Genomic DNA, 25,184 nt, shown 5'->3' with positions numbered 1-25,184 from the left:
AGCACTTTCCCTATACTCTGTATTACAGACTGCAGACTTAAAATGCTATAGCTGTAATAGCCTGCACAGCCTGAGGTGAAAAAAAAATGTGTGCAAAACTGCTCCCAGCCAGCCACACAGTGATGCACACGGTCAGATGTGGCCCTAAGAAGGACCATTGGGGTTCTTGAAGACAGGATCCTACAGTAACACTTTCCCTATGTCGTCAGCAGCACTTTCCCTAATCTCTCCCAGTGTGTGTCTGAGGCGAGCCGCCGGCGGGACCGCTTTAAATACTCGGCGGTCACTTGATCTCGCCAGCCACTCACTGCAGGGGGGTGGGATAGGGCTGGCACGTCACAGGAGGAAGTGGTAATGCCTTTCCTGCATGTCTATTGGCTAGAAAATGGCGCTAAACATGCAGGGAAGGAAATGGAATTGACTCGAGCACCGCGTGGCGCTCGTCTCGAGTAACGAGCATCTCGAACACCCTAATGCTCGAACGAGCATCAAGCTCGGACCAGTGTGCTTGCTCATCTCTAGTAAGCATGCATTTCTGCATAACAGTGTTATTTCTGAAGTACAAAATTTATGAGTATTTGATTAGTGATTCCTAATCACCCAATTTAGGGTGACTACCAACTGGCGTTTTTTTTTGCTGCAAATTCGTTGCTTTTTTTTCCAATTGTCAATGGGATTTTCTAATGTTAAAAATGTAAAGTTGCGTTGCGTCGCGTTGTGTTTTTAACATTAGGAAGTCCCATAGGCATCTGGAAAAAACGCAGCGAATTCGCAGCGGAAAAAAACACTAGTGGGTAGGCACTTTTACTTAGAATAATCTGGTTCCTCTTAATTAAAATAATTCTCTAAGATCATTTCTATTGTTATTATTATTACATTGAAATTAACCTAATGTTAATAGGATCTCACACTTGCTAGATATTTTGGGGTGCTTAAAAGAGAGCATGAAATGTAGTAGTTTATGACTTAATCCGAAACCCATTTCTTGTTTTGGTTAGCACCATCACACCCCTAATAACTTAGGACAATAGTACTTGCTGCTGTTTTGAGCTTGTCTGTTTTAAATACTTGAGCTTCTGGTACTCTTATACAGGCCGGTAGCTGCCCAAGTAATCTCTCAAAAGAGCAATTGTCGACTGTCATCCCATGTAAACACAGAAACCAATGGGACAAGTGGGTCTGAATCGCTCACTTGTCTGAGTCACTTGGTTTTTAGCTCACCTAGGTGACTGTTGGCCCACATAAACAAGCAGTCATTCATCTTTGAGACAGGAAGCTAGAAGAGATCTGCAGCACTCTCCACCTCCATTCAGTGAGCGATCATGTACTTTCTGCTCTGCCGGGAACTGTTCACATTGGCACGGGACACACCTCCTCCATGATTTAGGAGCCTGTGCAGGCTAATTAGTCCCTGGTAATATTGATTTCCTTACAAACTTGTGTAATTCATTGCACAATGTCAGGGGGATTGGGTGCACATTTGCATAACCGCATAGACTCCTATTGTGCCTTAAGTGTGCAAATGCACTCCAAAATAGAGCATGTCACATTTTTGGGGGGAGTGTGGGGGGTGGAGAGGTTATGCGAAATGTGCACTCAAAAGCGACAGTGATAAATAACTAATTGAAAACAATGGGTTCTATTCTCTGTGCAATATGTGAGCAAACATGCTTGTGTGAGTAAAGGCCCATTTACACTGGATGATTATCACAAAAAATTCGCTAATCGGCGATCGTTTTAGCGATAATCGGTGCATGTAAATGGGCGCTGGGCACCTGCATTTCGGGCACTTTTAGCTGACTATTAAAATTAAGCTCACCTAAAAATCATAGCTCACTGTTATCAGTAGTTCTCCATGGGGAAGTGCTGATAGCATTGTTTTCCCGTGGAGAACAAAGGATCTGAGCACAGGTAATAGCCTCAGGCTGTTAGCCTGCATTCAGTGAAAGCTTTATTTGCATACATAATTGATATTTAGGTAGCTGAGTAGCTACTTAAAGACCAATTATTTTTTATGCAATAATAACTGTCGTCTGAGTGATCTTTGAGCGATTATCTGCTCGTGTAAATGGGCCTTTAAGGCCCTTTTAAACGCAATGATTATCACTCAAAATTTGTTAAAATGATGGCTTTTGAGTGATAATCATTGTGTGTTAATGCTGAGTTCTGCAACAGCTCCTGGAGGCTCATTTGCATGCAAATGAAGCTGATACAGTACTACTGGGCATTAGTGACTATTAGTACTTTATGCGGAATGATTGAACAAATTTTGAATGATCTTTGCATTTAAATGGAGCTTAAGCCCTTAAGCCCCATTTACATGCAATGAAGTACTAATGTTTTGCATAAAGCACTAATAGGCACTAATGCCCATTAGTATTTTATCAGCTTTATTTGTGTGCAAATAAGCTTCCTGGCTGTTTTCAGCCATGGGCTGCACCGAGAATACAATGTTATCTCCTGCTCCCAGTATGTGGTCTGAACAATTGTTTTTATGCTGAACTAAAAATCATCATTCAAATGAAAAGCGCACGATGGTAGCATTTACACACAACGATTATCACTCAAAAGCCAGCGTTTTAAAGAATTTTGAGCGATAATTGTTGCGTGTAAAAGGGCCTTTACTCTGCAAATTCATATTTGAAGGATCATGTAGCTGGGATCACTACACAAGTTCTCCCTCATTAAAAGAAGGCATGTAACCAATCTATTCTGAGTCCTCTACATCCAGGGTACCATAGCATGGTACACCCTCAATAAAATGAATGTGAATGCCTGAAAAAACTTCCAAGTCATGTGGTTGATATAACTTCACTTTCCAGCACCTCAGAAAAATAACTTTATTCCACATATAATCATAGAGCAGAATGGTGCATAGGATATGTGACAGGCCTGCTTATGGTGTTCAAGCAGTGGCTTTCTATGTCTGTGTACTCAGTAGGAGATAATCAGTGAGGCTTAGGCCTCATGTCCACGGGCAAAAGAAGAATTAAAATCCGCAGCGGATTTTAACTCTTCTCCCGCGCACGGATCCGCACCCCATAGGGATGCATTGACCACCCGCGGGTAGATAAATACCCGTGGATGGTCAATAAAAGGGATTTAAAAAAAATGGAGCATGAAAAAATCTGGACCATGCTCCATTTTCATGCGGGTCTCCCGCGGGGACGGCTCCCGCGGGCTTCTATTGAAGCCTATGGAAGCCGTCCGGATCCGCGGGAGACCTAAAATAGGAATTTAAAAGAATTTACCCATCCGGAGCGGACCGGGAAGGTCTTCTCTTCCTCATGGCCGCATCTTTCTTGCTTCGGCTCGGCGGATGTGCCCGGCGCATGCGCGCGGCACTTCGGCGACGTGCCGGCGACGTGCCGCAGCCGTGACGAGTTCATCCGCCGGCCGAAAAAGAAGATCCGGCCGTGAGGAAGAGAAGACTTTCCCGAACCGCTCCGGATGGGTAAATTCTTTTAAATTCCTATTTTCAGCGCTCATGTCCACGGGGCAGGAGGGACCCGCTGCAGATTCTCCATGTAGAATCCGTAGCGGGCCTGATTTTCCCCGTGGACATGAGGCCTTAGTGATCTGGCGTTCTTTCCTGGCTGTAAGTTATGCAGATGATTTAACTATCTTAATGTCAAACTTTTATTCATAAAATCAAGTATCATAATCTGACTTCTGTGTGAACTTCCAATAAGATAAATGAGTCTTCCTGCTAAACCTGGTGGTTGACTAAAGATGGATTAATTTTCTTACCATTTCAGCATGGTTGATAGATGGATCTTTGGTGAACCCATAAGGAAGGAGAATGAGCTGTCCATATGAATGCATTGTTATAAAGCACACAATATCAGATTTAAGACTGTTCACTAACTGGGACAAAGCCTGGACCTCGGGTTCTGACGCAGGTGAAGTTCCACAGAAGGTAAGGCTGCTGCAGTTTGTTGAGGCCCCAATTGCTAGATAGAAATGCATAAAAAATGAGAAACTGAAGAAGAATTCATGCAATACGATATTGCTAAATTGTTATTCTCACAGCGGTTGGAACTCAGTTGCCCCTAAATTTGAGGAAATAATCAGTAAATATAATATCACACACTATGTGGCTTCATATAAGAGAAAAACTAACATTCCTCTATGCTTTTTAATGAAATCAGTTTTTCCTATAAAATATGACACCTACTCTTTGCATTATACCTCTATGAGTAATCCCTCCTGTAACTGGAAGGGAGTTGAGGAGTCTCTCCACCTTCCCAAGAAAGACAACCTGAAAGAGAGTATGAATGCCTTTCTAAGGAGTGCAGAGGTGGAGACTGGCCTTCTTATGTACTCCGCCTATCCCAGTTCAACAGGAGAGAAAGTTCAAACCACCTTGCAGTCCAGCAATGATATGGCTAGTGAATCACCCATTTAGCGGAGACGTGCAAGCCACATAATGTAGCCACATTCCCTTGCTGGGGGTGCGGGTCAGATCCCCTGCATAAAGGGAACTCGTGGAAAGTCCTGATGTAGAAGAGGAAACAGTGTTGGTGCAGCAAGCAAAGAGTGGACCTTGTAGGCAGTAGGTTAAGAGTCCCTTGCTAGGGACTAAGTGCAGGAGGGGATGGAATCTCTCTCCTAACTCTCTCTCTTTCTCACCTTTAGGAGATTCTCACGGCACCCTGATTGAGAATCAGTGATATATATGTTCAGGTTTCAATCACAGATTTGAACCGATTTCGTTTTACAAAATGTTCAAAAACAGTTTTACTGCTGGCTTGCATTGTTTTGCCTCGCGTTTCTTTTAGAGCAGAAAGCTCTAACTGCAGTGCAAGGTAATTCGAAGATTATAAAGCATATTTTGAGAAATCTGCAACTGAAATACAATAAGCTATTTTAGGCCTCGGTTAGACGACCTTTTTTTGTCGCGATTTGCGGATCGCATGACGGATGCGCATCCGCAAATAGCGTGACCGGGCCGACGATTCCCCGAAAAATCTGCAGCTAGTAGCGTTTTTGGCGAAATGGGCCCGATCAAAGGAGCGCTATCCAACCCATTGAAATTCAATGGAGCCGGCAATACAGCCAGCTCCATTGAAAGCAATGGGCTGCCGGCGAGCGCGGCATGAATTTTTGGGAAGGGCTTAAAAATATAAGCCCTTCCCTGAAAAACATCCAAAAATGTGTACAAATAAAAAATATATATATACTCACCTTGTCCCTGCAGCCGGAGTTCAGCCGTGGCCGGCAGTTCTCCTGAACTGCTCTGTGTAGTATTCAGCAGGCGGGGATTTAAAATCCCCGCCTGCTGAATGGGCTGCCTCTGATTGGTCACAGCCCTCACCAATCAGAGGCAGCTCTCACTCACCCATTCATGAATTCATGAATGGGTGAGTGAGTGCTGCCTCTGATTGGCTCAGCGCAAGGACCAATCAGGGGCAGCTCTCAGCTATTGAATGACAGCTATTGAATGATAGCGGAGAGCTGCCTCTGATTGGTCCTTGCGCTGAGCCAATCAGAGGCAGCACTCACTCACCCATTCATGAATTCATGAATGGGTGAGTGAGAGCTGCCTCTGATTGGTGAGGGCTGTGACCAATCAGAGGCAGCCCATTCAGCAGGCGGGGATTTTAAATCCCCGCCTGCTGAATACTACACAGAGCAGTTCAGGAGAACTGCCGGCCGGCTGCGGCTGAACTCCGGCTGCAGGGACAAGGTGAGTATATATATATATATATATATATATATATATATTTTTTACACATTTTTGGATGTTTTTCAGGGAAGGGCTTATATTTTTAAGCCCTTCCCAAAAATTCATGCCGCGCTCGCCGGCAGCCCATTGCTTTCAATGAAGCCGGCTGTATTGCCGCCTCCATTGAATTCAATGGGCGAACATCGTTCTTCTCTGCCACAGCTGTTACAGCTGTGGCAGAGGAGAATGATCTTTATAGTATATGTTCTCAATGGGGTCGGCGCTGCTGCCGCCGGCCCCATTTAGCGCATATATAGAACACAAGGAATCGCAGAACGCAGATAGGCGCGATCTGCGATTCCTCGTGTCCTATAATTTATCGGACATCCACATAAAAAGCGGCCATGTGACCGATCTCATTGCGAAGCAATGGTTCTATATATGTGCAGATCGCATGCGAATCCAAAAATCGCGACAAAAAACGGTCGTCTGACCGAGGCCTTATTGTGTTTTTCATTAATTTTTCTGCTGTTTACTCAGAATGCTGGACGATCTACATAGTAGATACACGAGAGAGGCTCAAGGAAGGGGCAATTGCAACACTTTTGTTTTCTTGATTTCTGTTTTTGTTAAATAAGAAAAGTGATGAAAATCCAAATAAAAAATATTTAATATAAAAAAGAAGAGTGAAAAAAGGTCTTATGGACTGAAGTATCAAAATTTGACACCTTTTGTATATTATGCAGGGTTTTTGTATGCCATCACATAGGTGAAAGGATGGTTCCTTAGTGTGTGACACTAATTGTCAAACATGGAGGAGGAAGCGTGATGGCCTGGGACTCTTCTGGATGAAAATGGGTACCACAGCAATTTGATATGCCATGCAGTACAGTACCCTCTGATGTATGCCTAATTGTTCAGGGCACTGGCATAACTATAAGGGGATGTGGTTACACCAGGGCCCAAGAGCCTTGGGGGGCCCATAAGGCCTCTCTTCTCTTCTCTATATATGGAGCCCAGTACTATGAATAAAGTGTTATAGTTGGGTGCCCTGTTACAAGTTTTGCATTGGGGCCCAGGAGCTTCAAGTTACACCTCTCGGTTCAGGGAGTCATATTACAGCAAGACAATGATCCAAAACAGACTTCTATGTTATGTCAGACAAGAAGAAGCTGGTAGGCTTCAAAAAATGGAATGGCCTGCACAGTCTCCAGACTTAAATTCTATTGAGCGTGCTTCAGATGAACTGGACAGAAGGGTGAAATCAAAGCAACTTACAAGTGCAGCAGATTTGTGGGAACTTCTGCAACAATATCTGAATGCAGTTGTAGAAAGAATACCTTGATTGTGTAAAGCTGTTATATCAGCTAGAGGTGGTTACTTAGAAGAGTCAAGAATCTAGATTTCATTTAGTGAAACAAATGTAGTTCATTATTTTAATTCATCCTAAGTTTGTTTAATTGTTCTATCAATTCATTTTAAAGTATATTTGAAAAATTAAACTATGTAGATATCAATAAAAACTGAAAATATTAGGGTGCTCTAAAACGTTTGATCGTTAGTATATGTCAAAGAACCAATCTTTTGGGGTATGTTGGACTTATTATATCTTATGGACATATTAGGTGTATATGATGTGAACATTACCCAAAGTTCAGCTGATATCAAACAAAATGCTACCCTTGAAACAGTGATTTGCTTATCAGTGCATACATTATATCTTCTGGATGCTCATGAAGCAACGTACTGTTACTTATGGAAAACTTACAGCACCAGTGTGAGTCAAAGTTTCGGTTGAGATCAACACCATAACAATTGCCATTGTCATGAGGTGAGCGGGATTTTCTCCAAAGACGATCCTAAGTTAAAATACATAATATATCAAATGTTACATTTTGTTTAAGGGTATTTATTTAATGATATCATTAGTTGAGATACAAGATTAGTGCATCAAAATAAATTAATTTGGTTATTTCATCATTACAAATACAGAAGTATGCAGCTTATGTTCTGATTGCTTATTATCATAATGATATATAATTATATTAGATTATAAAATCTACACTTGTTCTTACTGTAGTCCAGGAATAAATAAAACCATCAATGTTGAGGACAGGGACAATATAGAAATCTATGTTCTGCAGAGCTTTATGTATCCTGGTACTTTTGCTGTGTTGATTCAGAATCTGGAAAATAAAGAGAAATCTTACCCAACACATACATTTAATAGAACAGAAACTTTGAATTAGAACCATAGCTGCTCTGAACCTTGTAAAGAGAACATAAAGTTAATTCAGGGAAACAACACATTTTATCATTGACACTTTTTGTCTATATACAGTAAATATCTGCATTTAAGTGCAGCTCTGGGGATTAAGTGAAAATTCAGCTGTTAGGGCTCCCACTTACTGGCGTTTTTTTCTCCACTGCGATGCGATTCTAAAGTTAAAGTCTCGCATCGCAGTGCGAGAAAAACGCAGGCAGATATCCCAAAATCGCTGGGATATCGATGCGACATCGCCAGTCTTTTCAATGGGGCCAGCGGCAGCAGCGCTAGCCCCATTGAAAAGATATGGAGAATGCCGTGGACTTCTGCCACAGCTGTGACAGCTGTGACAGCTGTGGCAGAAGTCCGCGGCATGCTATCCCATTGCTTTCAATGGGATCGGCACTGCTGCTGATCCCATTGAAAGCAGTGGTTTCTGACAAGCCCCGCAGAATGATTATCGGAGAAGGGCTTGAAATATAAGCCCTTCCCCGATAATCATAAAAAAGTGGTTAAAAAAATAATAAAAAAGTTACTCACCTCTCCTGCTATCAGCCGCATCCTCCGGCTGGCTCCCCGGCACTGCTGTCCAGCACTTTCAGCAGATGGGGATTTAAAAATCCCCGCCTACTGAAAGGGCTGTGCAGATTGGCTGAGGGCTCAGCCAATAGCAGCTACTGCTTAGCTATTGGCTGAGCGCTCAGCCAATGACAGATAGCTCTTAGCTATTCATTCATGAATAGCTAAGATATTGCTATTCATGAATGAATAGCTAAGAGCTATCTGCCATTGGCTGAGCACTCAGCCAATAGCTAAGCAGTAGCTGCTATTGGCTGAGCCCTCAGCCAATCTGCACAGCCCTTTCAAGAGGCGGGGATTTTTAAATACCCGTCTGCTGAAAGAGCTCAGTAGCAGTGCCGGGGAGCCAGCCGGAGGGCGCGGCTGACAGCAGGCGAGGTGAGTAACTTTTTTATTATTCTTTTAACCACTTTTTTTATTGAAAGCAATGGGATAGCATGCCGCTGACTTCTGCCACAGCTGTGACAACTGTCATAGCTGTGACATAGGATTCCTTCATCCCCACGGTCCCCGCTGTGGCAGAAGTCCGCGTCATTCTCCATATCTTTGCAATGGGGCTAGCGCTGTCACAGCGATATCCCAGCGATTTACTCGCACTCCTCTGCGAGAGTTTTCACTTACCCTCACAGCGCAGTGGAGAAAAAAACTCCAGTGGGTGGGAACCCTTAGCCAGACATGTTTCACAACATTTCTCAAAAATGTTACTTCTCTTAAAGGAGATGTCCCGAGGCAGCAAGTGGGTCTATACACTTCTGTATGGCCATAATAATGCACTTTGTAATGTACATTGTGCATTAATTATGAGCCATACAGAAGTTATAAAAAGTTTTATACTTACCTGCTCCGTTGCTAGCGTCCTCGTCTCCATGGTGCCGACTAATTTTCGCCCTCCGATGGCCAAATTAGCCGCGCTTGCGCAGTCCGGGTCTTCTCCTCTTCTCTATGGGGCTCCGTGTAGCTCCGTGTAGCTCCGCCCCGTCACGTGCCGATTCCAGCCAATCAGGAGGCTGGAATCGGCAATGGACCGCACAGAAGCCCTGCGGTCCATGAAGACAGAGGATCCCGGCGGCCATCTTCAGCAGGTGAGTATGAAGACGCCGGACCGCCGGGATTCAGGTAAGCGCTGTGCGGGTGGTTTTTTTAACCCCTGCATCGGGGTTGTCTCGCGCCTAACGGGGGGGGGGGGTTTAAAAAAAAAAAAACCCGTTTCGGCGCGGGACATCTCCTTTAATGCTGATATTGCCGAAATATCCCACTGTGCTCTTCTAGATCATATACAAAGCCTTGCTGATCATAACTAATGATGAATGATTAATGTAATCTATTTGTGTCAGGATTGGACAGATTTCACAAAAATCCTTATGGATTTGGTTGATTCCGACTCCCATTAAAGTCAATGGGAGTAAAAATTGGATTCCCTAATTTGCCGTCCAGAAGTTCCATAATGCAGCCAAAGCCCCAAATTATATGGAATACAGCCACAGATCTAGGGAACACTGTGCTCCCTCTAAAAATTGGTAAAAATAGTGTACAGTGGTGTAGGGGTCAGTCAAAACACAGGGATGTCATTAAAAATTTAAAAAAGCCCCAGTAGGGTCTCCTACATAAAAAAAATGGTGTCAAGGAAGACAGCAGGTGTGGTGTTTTAAAAGCAATCTCATAAATTTTACAAGGAGAAATTGCACTAGTTGAACAAAACACTCAAGCACAAGCCTACTCCAAGGAACAACTATAGAGCTACCAAAAATTATCCTATGCAAGACAGCAGGCGTGCTGCTTGTCTACAAGGACAAAGTCTACCAGGTGAACAAAACACTCAAGTACATGCCTTCTTTTCCTTCTCCTCCAAAGAAAAACAGTAGAATTACTGAAAATTATGTCGGGAAGACAGCAGGTGCGGTGCTTGTTGTAAAAGCAATGTCATAAAGTGTGCAAAGGACAAATTCTACCAGCGTAATTTAGGTTGATCATATTACTCAGCTGATCATGACAAGCAACAATAATTGTGACAACATAACCTTAAGGGCTCCTTTCCACTGGCGAGAGAATCGTGCGTTTTCAGTGCGATGCGAGAGTGTGAGCTCTCGCAGGAAAGTCCTGCACATGTTGTTCTATGACAACCTTTCCATTAGCGATGTTTAAGGGTAAGCTGCGATGCGAGGATTAAAAATCGCAGCAGGGGGACTGTTTCAGCGTTTTGCGTTTTTCTCTCGCACATACAGTGTAATGACAAAACAGATTCTCACATCGCAACGCAACGCAAAAACTTGCGATTTTGTAGCGATGCGATGCGATTTTAGCATTGCGATTTTCTCGCAGCGATTATCACTATCGCCAGTGGAAAGGAGCCCTTAGGGCGCCCACCCACTGGCGATTTTTTTTCCCTGCGAAATTCGCAGCATTTTTTTCTCTGCAGGGGTCTATGGGACTTGTAATGTTAAAATCGCGATCGCGCAAAATCGCGATTTCGCGGTAAATTTCGATTTTGCGCGATCGCGATTTTAACATTACAAGTCCCATAGACCCCTGCAGAGAAAAAAATGCTGCGAATTTCGCAGGGAAAAAAATCGCCAGTGGGTGGACGCCCTTAAGCAGCAAACCTTTAATGTGTCTTGTTTGTTTTTTGCCAAGTTAAAATCTGGTATATCTGTAAATATAGGAAAAATAGGCAACTAATAAGATATTGTTAGGCCGGCTGCACATGAGCGTGACGGGCTCCGCCGCGGAATATTCCGCGGCGAAGCCCGTCACAGCGCCCCCCAGAGACCCCATACTTACCAGTGGATCCGGCGTCTTCGCTCCCGCATGACGCTTCCCCGCCCACCGCCGCCGTGTCATATGACGCGGCGGCGGTAGGCGGGAAAGCATTTTCACGCTATCTACCGCTGTGTTACAGCGGGAGATAGCGTGAACGGACGGCTTCCATTGACTGCAATGGAAGCCGTCAGCGCGTACACCTGCGGCAAATAGAGCATGCCGCGTGTGAGGACGGGAGATTTCACGGTGTGGAATTCCGCGGTGGAATTCCGCACCTTGTGCCCTGAGCTATTAGGTTCAATAGAAAAAACCCGTTTCGGCGCGGGACAACCCCTTTAAACCAAAACGTTGATCGTCAAATTGCTTAGATTTTATGTACAGTGCAGGTTCATGACTATATATGTACAGTAATTATTTTCTATGCTAATATAACGCTGTTATTTTTTTGTTTTGTTACATCTGTAGATAAATTGCTGATTATTTAATTCAAGTATGGCACCAAGAGGTTGTAAATAGAGATGAGCGAGCACACTCGTCCGAGCTTGATGCTCGTTCGAGCATTAGGGTGCTCGAGATGTTCGTTACTCGAGACGAGCACCACGCGGTGCTCGAGTCAATTCCATTTCCTTCCCTGCATGTTTAGAGCCATTTTCTAGCCAACATGCAGACATGCAGGAAAGGCATTACCATTTCCGCCTGTGACGTGCCAGCCCTATCCCACCCCCCTGCTGAGAGTGGCTGTGGAGATCAAGTGACCGCCAAGTATTTAAAGCGGTCCAACCTGCGCCTCACCTCAGACACACACTGGGAGAGATTAGGGAAAGTGCTGCTTTGATAGGGAAAGTGGTAGTGTAGGATTCCTGTCTTCAAGAACCCCAACAGTCCTTCTTAGGGCCACATCTGACCATGTGCATTACTGTTGTGGCTGCTGGGAGCAGTTTTGCACACATTTTTTTTTCATCTCGGGCTGTGCAGGCTATTACAGCTAAAGCGTTCTCAGTCTGCAGTCAATTATACAGAATATAGGGGAAGTGCTGCTGAGATAAGGACAGTGTTAGTGTAGGATCCTGTCTACAAGAACCCCAACGGTCCTTCTTAGGGCTACCGCTGACCGTGTGCATTTTACTGGGTGGTTGCTGGGAGTTGTAGTGCTTCACTATTACACAGCTAGGCCTGTTTGCAGCCTTCCGTATAACTTTTTTCTGGCTGCAGTTTGCGTTACAATACCGCTGTCAGCGTGAAAGTGTATGCAAATTATTCCATAATTATTTACACTGGTATGTGTCTGCAGTCAATTATTCGCACAGCGTAGGGCCAACACAGCCAATTGTAGAGGGAAAGTGATATACACAGTATACAGCCTGTATTCTTTTTCACAAAAAAACCCAAAAACCTTCCTTGGGCTGCATCTCAACGTCTCCATTTTGCTAGGTGCCTGCTGGGAGTTGTACTGCTTCAGTATTTCATAGCTAGACCTGTTTGCAGCCTTCCGTATTATTTTTTTCTGTCTGGAGTTAGCGTTACAATAGCGCTGTCAGAGTGAAAGTGTACGCAAATAATTGCATAATTATTTATACAGTTCTCTGTCTGCAGTGAATTAGACCGTGGTCTCATCGCTAAATATTACCGGGGCCACTGCAAAGTATTTCAGCTCAGCCGCTGTGCAGAGCGTCCCACAATACCATTTCCGTGGGTGGGGTTGAGATCGCCGCAGTTACCAGCACTATCCACTGGCTTTACAGTCTTCTCCCACTTCACACAGCCTCTATAATCTTCAAGTCTCTGCGAGCAGTAAATTACCCCAAGGTATCAGCGCGAGACAGCGGTTTACTTTTTCATAGTCACAGCATAGAGCCTCCGCTATCTACAAGTCTCTGTGTGCAGTGAATTAAGGCCCAGTTTTCAGTGCTGTACAGTGGGGTAATTTTTTTGGCCCCTGCTCTATTCGTAATCCGCCATGATGAGGGGTAGGGGTAGGGGTCGAGGACGTGGACGTGGAGGTCCAAGTGAGGGTGTGGGCATAGGCCCAGTTCCTGGTCCAGGTGAATCACAGCCGGCTACTGCGGGATTAGGAGAGAGGCAAGCTTCTGGGGTCCCCAGCTTCATATCACAATTTATGGGCCCACGTGGTAGACCTTAATTACAAACAGAGCAGTGTGAGCAGGTCCTGTCGTGGATGGCAGAAAATGCATCCAGCAATGTATCGGCCACCCAATCTTCTACGCAGTCCACTGCTGCAACTCTGAATGCTCTGGCTGCTGCTCCTCCTTCCTCCCAGCCTCCTCACTCCATGAAAATGGCATATTCTGAGGAGCAGGCAGACTCCCAGGAACTGTTCTTGGGTCCCTGCCTTGAGTGGGAAAAAATGGTTCCTCTCTCACCTGAGGAGTTTGTCGTGACCGATGCCCAACCTTTGGAAAGTTCCCGGGGTCCGGGTGATGAGGCTGGGGACTTCCAGCAACTGTCTCAAGAGCTTTCAGTGGATGAGGAGGATGATGATGATGATGAGACACAGTTGTCTATCAGTGAGGTAGTAGTAAGGTCAGTAAGTCCGAGGGAGGAGCGCACAGAGGATTCAGAGGAAGAGCAGCTGGACGATGAGGTGACTGACCCCAACTGGTTTGCTAAGCCTGCTGAGGACAGGGCTTCAGAGGGGGAGGCAAGTGCAGCAGCAGGACAGGTTGGAAGAGGCAGTGGAGTGGCCAGGGGTAGAGGCAGGGCCAGAGCGAAGAATCCCACAACTGTTTCCCAAAGCACACCCTTGCGCAAAGCCTCCGTGCAGAAGGCTAGAAGTTCAAAGGTGTGGATGTTTTTCAGTGAGAGCGTGGACAACCGACGAACAGTGGTGTGCAACCTGCGTCCCACCAAGATTAGCCGGGGGGCCACACTACCAGCCTCACCACCACCAGCATGCGCAGGCATATGATGGCCAAGCTCCCCACAAGGTGGGGCGAAGGCCGTTCACCGCCTCCTGCTCGCACAACTGCCTCTTCCCCTGTGCCCCAACCTGCCATTCAGATCCAACCCCCGTCTCAGGACACAGGCACGAGCGCCTCCCGGCCTGCACCCACACCCTCACCTCCACTGTCCTCGACCCCATCCAGCAATGTCTCTCAGCGCAGCGTTCAGCTGTCGCTAGCGCAAGCTTTTGAGCCAGAGCGCAAATATGCCGCCATGCACCCGCACGCACAAGCTTTAAACGTGCACATTGCCAAATTAATCAGCCTGGAGATGCTGCCGTACAGGCTTGTGGAAACGGAGGCTTTCAAAAACATGATGGCGTCGGCGGTCCCGTGCCACTCGGTCCCCAGTCCCCACTATTTTTCCTGGTGTGCCGTCCCAGCCCTACACCAGCACGTCTCCCGCAATATAAATCGTGCCCTCACCAACGCGGTTACTGGGAAGGTCCACTTAACCACGGACACGTGGACAAGTACTGGCGGGCAGTGCCACTATATCTTCCTGACGGCACATTGGGTGAATTTGGTGGAGGCTGGGACCGAGTAAGAGCCTGGGACCGCTCACATCCTACCCACACCCAGAATAGCGAGTCCTTCCTCAGTGCTGGTATCTGCGGCGGTCTACACTACCTTCTCTAAACCCTTCCCCTCCTCCTCCTCCTCCTACGCAAGCTCTACCTCTCAATTAAGAAGTGTGAGCAGCACGTCGCCAGCAGTCGGTGTGGTGCGGTGCGGCAGCACAGCGGTGGGCAAGCGTCAGCAGGCCGTGCTGAAACTACTCAGCTTAGGTGACAAGAGAGACACGGCCCCCGAACTGTGGCAGGGTCTGACAGAGCAGACCGACCTCTGGCTTTCGCCGCTGAGCCTCTAACCGGGCATGGTCGTGTGTGACAACGGCCGTAACCTGGTGGCGACTCTGCAGCTCGGCAGCCTCACACACGTGCCATGCCTGGCCCACGTCTTCAATCTGGTGATTCAGCGGTTTCTGAAAAACTACCCGCACTTATCTGACCTGCTCGGCAAGGGGCGCCGCGTCTGCGCACATTTCCGCAAGTCCACCACGGACGCTGCCACCCTGAGGACCCTGCAACATTGGTTTAATCTGCCAGAGCACCGACTGCTGTGCGACGTGCCCACATGGTGAAATTCTACGCTGCACATGTTGGCCAGGCTCTATGAGCAGCGTAGCGCAATAGTGTATTACCAACTCCAACATGGGCGGCATAGTGGTAGTCAGCCTCCCCAATTCTTTACCGAGGAGTGGGCCTGGATGGCAGACATCTGCCAGGTCCTCGGAAACTTTGAAGAGTCTATCCAGATGGTGAGCGGCGACGCTGCAATCATTAGCATTACCATCCCGCTGCTATGCCTGCTGAGAAGTTCGCTGCAAGGCATAAAGGCCGACGCTTTGCGGTTGGAACAGGAGATGGGGGATGACAGTATGTCGCTTGATAGCCAGACCACCCTCATGTCTATATCTCAGCGCGTTTTGGAGGAGGAGGAGGAAGGGGAGGAGCAGGAGGAGGAGCAGGAGGAGGGGAAAGAGACTGCTGGGCACACTGCAGAGGGTACCCATGCTGCTTGCCTCTCATCTGTTCAGCGTGTATGGGCTGTGGAGGAGGAGGATCCTGAAAGTCATCTTCCTAGCAAGGACAGCCATATCTTGCGTACTGGCACCCTGGCACACATGGCTGACTTCATGTTAGGCTGCCTTTCTCGTGACCCTCGCGTTAGACACATTCTGGCCAACACGGATTACTGGGTGTACGCCCTTCTCGACCCATGGTACAAATAGATCCTTTCCACTTTCATTCCTGAAGAGGAAAGGGGTACGAGAGTGATGCAATGCCACAGGGCCCTGGTGGACAAAGTGATGCTAAACTTCCCATCTGACAGCGCTAGCGGCAGAAGGCGCAGTTCTGAGGGCCAAGTAGCAGGGGAGGCGCGAAGATCAGGCAGCATATTCAGCGCAGGCAGGGGAACACTCTCCAGTCGGGTCCATCTGAGGGAGTACGTAGCCGACCGTACCACCGTCCTCCGTGATGCCTCTGCTCCATACAACTATTGGATGCCCCGGAGGTGCTGGCTTGCCCTGCCGATAGCGTCTTGTCAGAGAGGGTGTTTAGTGCAACTGCCAGTGCCGACATGCTTACACTCATAAAGATGAACAAAGCCTGGATTTCCCCAGACTTCTCTTCTCTACCAGCGGTGAGCAGCGGAACCTAAAGATTCTTTTTGCTGCAACCGCAGATAAAAGCACTCTTCTGTATCACCAGAAAAACAGGGCATTTAGCTTTGTCAATCTGTCCCTGATATTAGTCCTCCTCCTGCTACTCCTCCTCCAGAAACAACATGTCATCATGCTGAACTGCCAATTTTCTGCGGCCCAAAAGGCTCATCTAACAATTTTTTTACAATTTTTCAAAGTTTCAAAAGTATTGATACTTTAATATGAACCAATTTTTTTTAACAGGGCTGGCTAGAGGCTCTGTTAGAAATTAAGCAACAGTGAGCTGTATCTACCAAAAAATATTTATGGGTTTCACCTGCCCTCTCAGTTGATAAATTTTTCAGAGGTACACTTGTACTCTTAGTACACAAATTTTTCTGGCCCACGCCTACACTCTTATCCAACTAATTTTTCTGGACTTCGCCTACACTCATGGTACCCCAATGTTTCAGAGGTTGGCCTATACTCTTGCTACAGAAATTTTACTGGGGTCTGCCTATACTTCTGCCACATTAATGTTACAGGGGTCTGCCTATACTTCTGCCACGTAAATGTTACAGGGGTCTGCCTATACTGCTGCTCCATAAATGTTACAGGGGTCTGCCTATACTTCTGCCACGTAAATGTAACAGGGGTCTGCCTATCCTGCTGCTACATAAATGTTACAGTAGTCTGCCTATCCTGCTGCTACATAAATGTTACAGTGGTCTGCCTATACTGCTGCTACATAAATGTTACAGGGGTCTGCCTATACGTCTGCGACATAAATGTTACAGGGGTCTGCCTATACTGCTGCTACATAAATGTTACAGGGGTCTGCCTATACTTCTTCCACATAAATGTTACAGGGGTCTGCCTATACTTCTGCTACAAAAATGTTACAGGGGTCTGCCTATACTTCTGCCACATAAATGTTACAGGGGTCTGTTTATACTTCTGCCACATAAATGTTACAGGGGTCTGCCAATACTGCTGCTACATAAATGTTACAGGAGTCTGCCTATACTGCTGCTACATAAATGTTACAGGGGTCTGCCTATACTGCTGCTACATAAATGTTACAGGGGTCTGCCTATACTTCTGCCACATAAATGCCACAGGGGTCTGCCTATACTTCTGCTACAAAAATGTTACTGGGGTCTGCCTACACTTCTGCAACTAAAATGTTACAGGGGTCTGCCTATACTTCTGCTACAAAAATGTTACAGGGGTCTGCCTATACTTCTGCGAAGTAAATGTTACAGGGGTCTGGCTATACTGCTGCTACATAAATTTTACAGGGGTCTGCCTATACTGCTGCCACATAAATGTTACAGGGGTCTGCCTTTACTTCTGCCACGTTAATGTTACAGGGGTCTGCCTATACTGCTGCTACATAAATGTTACAGGGGTCTGCCTATACTGCTGCTACATAAATGTTACAGGGGTCTGCCTATACTTCTGCGATGTAAATGTTACAGGGGTCTGCCTATACTTCTGCTACAAAAATGTTACTAGGGTCTGCCTATACTTCTGCCACATAAACGTTACACGGGTCTGCCTATACTGCTGCTACATAAATGTTACAGGGGTCTGCCTATACTGCTGCTACATAAATGTTACAGGGGTCTGCCTATACTTCTGCTGCAAGATTGTTACTGGGGTCTGCCTATACTTCTGCCACGTAGATGTTACAGGGGTCTGCCTATACTGCTGCTCCATAAATGTTAAAGGGGTCTGTGTATACTGCTGCTGCAGAAATGTTACAGGGACCTGCCTATACTTCTGCCACATAAATGTTACAGGGTTCTGCCTATACTGCTGCCACATAAATGTTACAGAGGTCTGCCTATACTTCTGCTACAAGATTGTTACAGGGGTCTGCCTATACTTCTGCCACATAAATGTTACAGGGGTCTGTTTATACTTCTGCCACATAAATGTTACAGGGGTCTGCCAATACTGCTGCTACATAAATGTTACAGGAGTCTGCCTATACTGCTGCTACATAAATGTTACAGGGGTCTGCCTATACTGCTGCTACATAAATGTTACAGGGGTCTGCCTATACTTCTGCCACATAAATGCCACAGGGGTCTGCCTATACTTCTGCTACAAAAATGTTACTGGGGTCTGCCTACACTTCTGCGACTAAAATGTTACAGGGGTCTGCCTATACTTCTGCTACAAAAATGTTACAGGGGTCTGCCTATACTTCTGCGAAGTAAATGTTACAGGGGTCTGGCTATACTGCTGCTACATAAATTTTACAGGGGTCTGCCTATACTGCTGCCACATAAATGTTACAGGGGTCTGCCTTTACTTCTGCCACGTTAATGTTACAGGGGTCTGCCTATACTGCTGCTACATAAATGTTACAGGGGTCTGCCTATACTGCTGCTACATAAATGTTACAGGGGTCTGCCTATACTTCTGCGATGTAAATGTTACAGGGGTCTGCCTATACTTCTGCTACAAAAATGTTACTAGGGTGTGCCTATACTTCTGCCACATAAACGTTACACGGGTCTGCCTATACTGCTGCTACATAAATGTTACAGGGGTCTGCCTATACTGCTGCTACATAAATGTTACAGGGGTCTGCCTATACTTCTGCTGCAAGATTGTTACTGGGGTCTGCCTATACTTCTGCCACGTAGATGTTACAGGGGTCTGCCTATACTGCTGCTCCATAAATGTTAAAGGGGTCTGTGTATACTGCTGCTGCAGAAATGTTACAGGGACCTGCCTATACTTCTGCCACATAAATGTTACAGGGTTCTGCCTATACTGCTGCCACATAAATGTTACAGAGGTCTGCCTATACTTCTGCTACAAGATTGTTACTGGGGTCTGCCTATACTTCTGCCACGTTAATGATACTGGGGTCTGCCTATACTTCTACTACAGAAATGTTACTGGAATCTGCCTATACTGCTGCTACAGAAATGATACTGGGGTCTGTGTATACTGCTGCTACATAAATGTTACAGGGGTCTGCCTATACTTCTACAGAAATGGTACTGGGGTCTGCCTATACTCCTGCTACTGAAATGTTACAGGGGTCTGCCTATACTTCAGCTACAGAAATGTTACAGGGGTCTGCCTATACTTCTGCCACGTAAATGTTACAGGGGTCTGCCTATACTGCTGCTGCAGAAATGTTACTTGGGTTTCCCTATACTTCTACTACAGAAATGGTGCTGGGGTCTGCCTATACTTCTGCTACAAGATTGTTACTCGGGTCTGCCTATACTTCTGCCACGTTAATGTTACAGGGGTCTGCCTATACTTCTGCTCCATAAATGTTACAGGGGTCTGTGTATACTGCTGCTGCAGAAATGTTACAGGGGTCTGCCTATACTGCTGCTACATAAATGTTATAGGGGTCTGCCTTTACTTCTGCCACATAAATGTTACAGGGGTTTGCCTATACTTCTGCTACAAAAATGTTACAGGGGTCTGCCTATACTGCTGGTCCATAAATGTTACAGGGGTCTGTGTATACTGCTGCTGCAGAAATGTTACAGGTGTCTGCCTATACTTCTACCACAGAAATGTTATAGGGGTCTGTTTATACTTCTACAACAAAAATGGTGCTGGGGTCTGCCTATACTGCTGCTGCAGAAATGATACTGGGGTCTGCCTGTACTGCTGCTACATAAATGTTACTGGGGTCTGCCTATACTTCTACTACAGAAATGTTGCTGGGATTTGCCTATACTGCTGCTACAGAAATTATACTGGGGTCTGTGTATACTGCTGCTACATAAATGCTACAGGGGTCTGCCTATACTTCTACAGAAATGGTACTGGGGTCTGCCTATACTCCTGCTACTGAAATGTTACAGGGGTCTGCCTATACTTCTGCCACGTAAATGTTACAGGGGTCTGCCTATACTGCTGCTACAGAAATGTTACTTGGCTTTGTCTATACTTTTACTATAGAAATGGTGCTGGGGTCTGCCTATACTGCTGCTACAGAAATGATACTGGGGTTTGCCTATACGGCTGCTTCATAAATGTTACTGGGGTCTGCTTATACTTCTACAGAAATTGTACTGGGGTCTGCCTATACTCCTGCTACCGAAATGTTACAGGGGTCTGCCTATACTTCTGCTACAGAAATGTTACAGGGGTCTGCCTATACTTCTACTACAGAAATGGTATTGGGGTCTGCCTATACTACTGCTGCCGAAATGTTACTGGGGTCTGCTTATACCTTTTCTACTGGAATGTTACAGGGGTCTGTTTATACTATGGGTGTACACAGACTTACCATCACGGTGTTTTACCTATTTGGCCCAAAAACACTCACTGACTAGGGCATGAATTGTGGGCCGAGGCCAATATGTATTTTCTCTCGCGTTACCCCAGTTATCTGGGGCACTGCTTTGGCCCAAATAAGAGGAGCGATACTGCTCTTATGAGACATTCATAGCTGCACTAGCATCGAAGTCCGCTCTATGCCCACGATTGCTGAGGATTTGTGCAGAAGCCTATGTCCTCGGCGCAGTGAAAGTCTGCCATGTTTGGGAACTCTGATTTCTTAATGGTTCATTTCTTGGGTTGCCTAGGACCCACCTATGCTGTGGGTGCACACAGACTTCCCATCACGGTGTTTTACCTGTCTGGCACAAAGACACTGACTGACTTGGGTAGGGTGCAGAGTGCAGATGCCTTTCCCCTTGAGTTGTCGATGAGGTATCCGACACCCAAACACAATGAGTAGTGTGTGGACTCATGGATTCCCCATTGCTATGTCACTCGCAGCAGCTTGGGCCACACTAGGTGTTTGCTGGGACCGAGCCTGACCCAGGGCCCGCTCACATACTTCCCACACAGAGTATTGCTGCATTGTGGAGATGTGTAGAAGTGCTGGGCTGGCACCTGAGTCCCCTTTATGCCCACATTTGCAGCTCCTGACGGAGGTGGCACAGGATTGGAATGAAGATCGAACGTCAATTTCTCATCAATTCTCAACAGTGTTGTGGGCTATCGCCCCCCCCTTTCAAAGAGGGTCGCTGCCTGGCCCTGCCTACCCTCTGCAGTGTGTGCCTCCGGTTCCTCCTCATCCAGTACGCACTTATGAATAGACATGAGGGTGGTGTAGCTATGAACCGAGCGTGTGGCATGAGGGCAGCTGAAGGCTGTGCAGGGAAACTTTTGTGTGCGCTGGTGACGCTGGGTCGTGCGGGGGGTTGGGCAGCATGTAATCCAGGAGAAGAGGCAGCGGTGTGACCCGCAGGCAGTGATTGTGCTTGGTTGCAGGTAGTGTGGTGCTTAGCTAAGGTGTGCCTTGCTAATGAGGGTTTATTCGAAGTAAAAATTGTTAGGGGGGGGCAGACTCTAGCCCCTATTGTGGCTTAATAGTGAGACCTGGGAGCCTAAAATGCAGCCCTGCATGCTGCTCCTGCTCTTCCCTATCCGTTTCTGTGGTGTTTCAATGACTTTCGGATGTTTTCTGCGGAGCATCATATACAAAAATGCTCGATAGCCCATTGACTTCAATGGGGTTCATTACTCGAAACGAACTCTCGAGCATCGCGAAAAGTTCGACTCGAGCAATGAGCACCCGAGCATTTTGGTGCTCGCTCATCTCTAGTTGTAAATATCCTGCAGATGCTTTCTGTTATGTACGCGGAGAGTTCATCAAGACACAGGCAAAGATGCACTCTTTGGCAACAACGGCAAAAATGAATGCAGCCTGCGAATCACTTCAGCTGCGATAATTGCAAGAAAACTCTTGAAAGTTGGTTCAGAGGAAAAAATAGAGCCATAAATTTTGCAATGCCAAGAATTTGGCCGGAGACAACTGATCATTCCACCAACGGCTATTTCTGCATGGTAGACCCCTCCAAATGTTGAAGTGGAAAAAATGCAGTTGCTGTGATGTATCCAAACATTCCTATATCTATGGCCCCGGTACCACATTGCTCTGATCTCCCCATTCTGACGCTTCCACAGAGCATGCATAGTGTGCAGACATGTTCAGAAAACATCAGCTCAGACAGTGAAGATGCAACTGATCCTTTCCATGCTGGCGAAGATGACAGAAGACCATACTACCCAAACCAGAAGGATGTTATGATTTGGTAAGAGATATTAGTCTTACAAAGCTAAAGCAGAAATTCTGACATCCAGGCAGAAACAGTGAAACTTGCTGGATGATAGCGTGCAAGTTACAAGTCAAAGAAAACGTCATCAAATGTTTTCTAGCTTCTTCACTCTTTAAGATTGACTCAAGATTGTTACTGCCATGATGTGACAGGTCTATTCAGTGAAATTGGGATATCTTGTAATCTACAGGATTGGCTCCTTTTCATCGACAGGTCTTCCTAGAGCCTGAAAGCAGTTCTGCTCCACAATGGAAATCAACTTCCATCCCTTCCGGTGGCTCACTCTGCACATTTCAAGGAGTACAGTAGTGTCAAATTCCTGTTGCAAGTTCTGAAGTACGATCACTATGGTTGAGAGGTAATTGGAGATTTCAAGATGGTTGTTTTCCTAACGGGCCCTCAAGGTGATTTCACAAAGTTTTCTTGCTATCTTTGCCTTTGGGGTAGCAGAGCCAAAACTGAACACTTCATCATCGATGAGACTGGCCTGAACGTATTGACTTCCCTGTCAGACAAAGCAACGTCAAGTGGGAACCCCTAGTAGATCCTGAGATGATTCTGATGCCACCTCTTCACATAAAACTTGGGCTTATGAAACAGTTTGTCACAGCTCTAGATAAATAATTTACAGCAATGAAACGTCTACTAAACTTCTTCCCGACGCTGCCTGAGGCCAAGGTAAAAGCTGGCATCTTTGTGGGACCACAAATCAAGAGGATTATAGAATGTCCGAAATTTCCTGAAATACTCACAAAAGTACAGAAAGCAGCTTTGGGCAGTTTTGTTGCGATGGTTCACTGCTGTCTTCTGGTTCTCCTCCTACCTCTCTGACAGCTCTTTCAGCGTCTTCTTTGCTGGCTCTATCTCCTCTCTACTTCCTCTCGCTGTTGCGGTCCCCCAGGGCTCGGTCCTTGGTCCCCTTCTCTTCTCTATCTACACAGCCCCAATTGGACAAACCATCCGCAAATTCAGCCCTCAATACCATCTTTATGCTGATGATACCCAACTATATACCTCCTCCCGTGATATCTCTGAACCACTCCTCCAACATAAAACCAACTGTCTGTCTGCTGTCTCTAATACTGTGTCCTCCCTTTTTCACAAACTTAGCCTCTCTAAAATTGACCTTCTTGTCTTTCCGCCTTCCAACTGACCTCCCCTCAATATCTCCATTCCAGTGTCTGGCACCATCATAATCCCCAGCATACCCACTGCCTATGGGTCACACTGGACTCTGACCTCTTCTCTACCCCCCACATCTAATCTCTGGCCTGAACATACCACCTGTACCTCAGAAATATTGCTAAAATCCATCTGCTCCTAGCCACGGACACGCTAAAGACACTCGTTGTTGCCCTCATCCACTCTCGACTCGACTACTGCAACTCACTATTCATTAGCCTTCTCCTCACCAGAGTCTCTCCTATCCAATCAATACTAAATGTGGTTGATAGGCTCATTTTTCTATCCAGCTGTTTCTCAGATGCCTCTGTACTTTGCCAGTCACTAGATTGGCTGCCCATCCACTGCAGAACTAAATTTAAACTCCTCAACCTCACCCACAAAACTCTCCATGGCGCCGCACCACCGTACATCTTTTCCTTCCTGTCTGTACACCACCTAACCCGCACACTCTGATCCACTAACACACTCAGACTAAACACCCCTATAATACCAATCTCACATGCTCGCCTACAGAACTTCACCAGAGCAGCACCCATCCTCTGGAACACTCTACCCAAAGACATCCAGACAATTCCCAATGAACAAAACCTCAGATGCGTGTTAAAACGCACCTCTTCAGGGAGGCATACCAACTCTCCTAACCTAGTCCCCCTGCACCTCCCTATGGCTCCCCACACCTTCCACCCAGCTTATTGCATATGACCCTTGCCCCTGCACCCCCTTACTGCCCCACCCTGTTTGCTTCTTAATAACTGATTTCCACAGGTAATCCCCCTACTGACTGTGTTCCTCCATGCCTTGTCTTCCCCCCTTGTACATCCTGTATCACCCCCACCCTGTTTGTTTTAAATTGATTGTATACCACATGTAATTGTTGTATTGTCTATGTTCTCCTGTGCTTGAAAGTGCTGTGAAATAAGTTGGCGCTATACAAATAAAGATTATTATTATTATTTTGGGGAAATCACAAAGCAGACAACTATGTGGAGTTGGTGGAAACAATGGTGAAGAAATACCACGCTATGTACTGCAGGATGTCGCTCAAGGTTCATATCCTGGATTCTCATCTACATAAATTCAAGCAGAACATGGGAGCATACTCCGAGGAACAAGGAGAAAGGTTCCTCCAAGATATGCAGTGTAGCGTCCTGACTGGACATGAAGGATAAATAAACATAAAGAAACATGACTGTGCGAAACTAAACCAAAGCACCACTGTGCATAACGAATGTAACTAAACCAAAAAGGGGAAATCTCTCCCTAAACAAAACCCCTTGTTCCAGGAGCGAGTCCTGCCTAACCAGCAGGCCAATCGCTCTGATAAGTGCGGAGTCGCATGCGTACCTAGGCCACTGATAAATCCCTACCAGGGAGCCCTAATTACAATAAGCAAGTAGACTGCAGCAAACAAAATGGAGCTCCAAAGACAGGCTTTGCTCCT

General features: G+C 46.2%; 1 protein-coding gene across 1 annotated transcript in view; it reads right to left on the bottom strand.

The window, feature by feature from the left end:
* LOC136577903 (carboxypeptidase O-like) overlaps positions 1–25,184 on the bottom strand; it is a 54,296-nt gene that overhangs the window by 12,478 nt on the left and 16,634 nt on the right. The window contains exons 6-8 of the mRNA XM_066577820.1: positions 7,744–7,854; positions 7,437–7,527; positions 3,751–3,953 (exon numbers count right to left, since the gene is read on the bottom strand). Of these exons, the coding sequence (XP_066433917.1) occupies positions 3,751–3,953; positions 7,437–7,527; positions 7,744–7,854 (405 nt within the window). The remainder of the gene's footprint in view (positions 1–3,750; positions 3,954–7,436; positions 7,528–7,743; positions 7,855–25,184) is intronic.

Source organism: Eleutherodactylus coqui, chromosome 8, assembly GCF_035609145.1.
Source record: "Eleutherodactylus coqui strain aEleCoq1 chromosome 8, aEleCoq1.hap1, whole genome shotgun sequence".
NCBI lineage: Eukaryota > Metazoa > Chordata > Amphibia > Anura > Eleutherodactylidae > Eleutherodactylus > Eleutherodactylus coqui.
The sequence above is the reverse complement of the archived record's forward strand: the minus strand, read 5'-3'. Positions and strand labels throughout refer to the sequence as shown.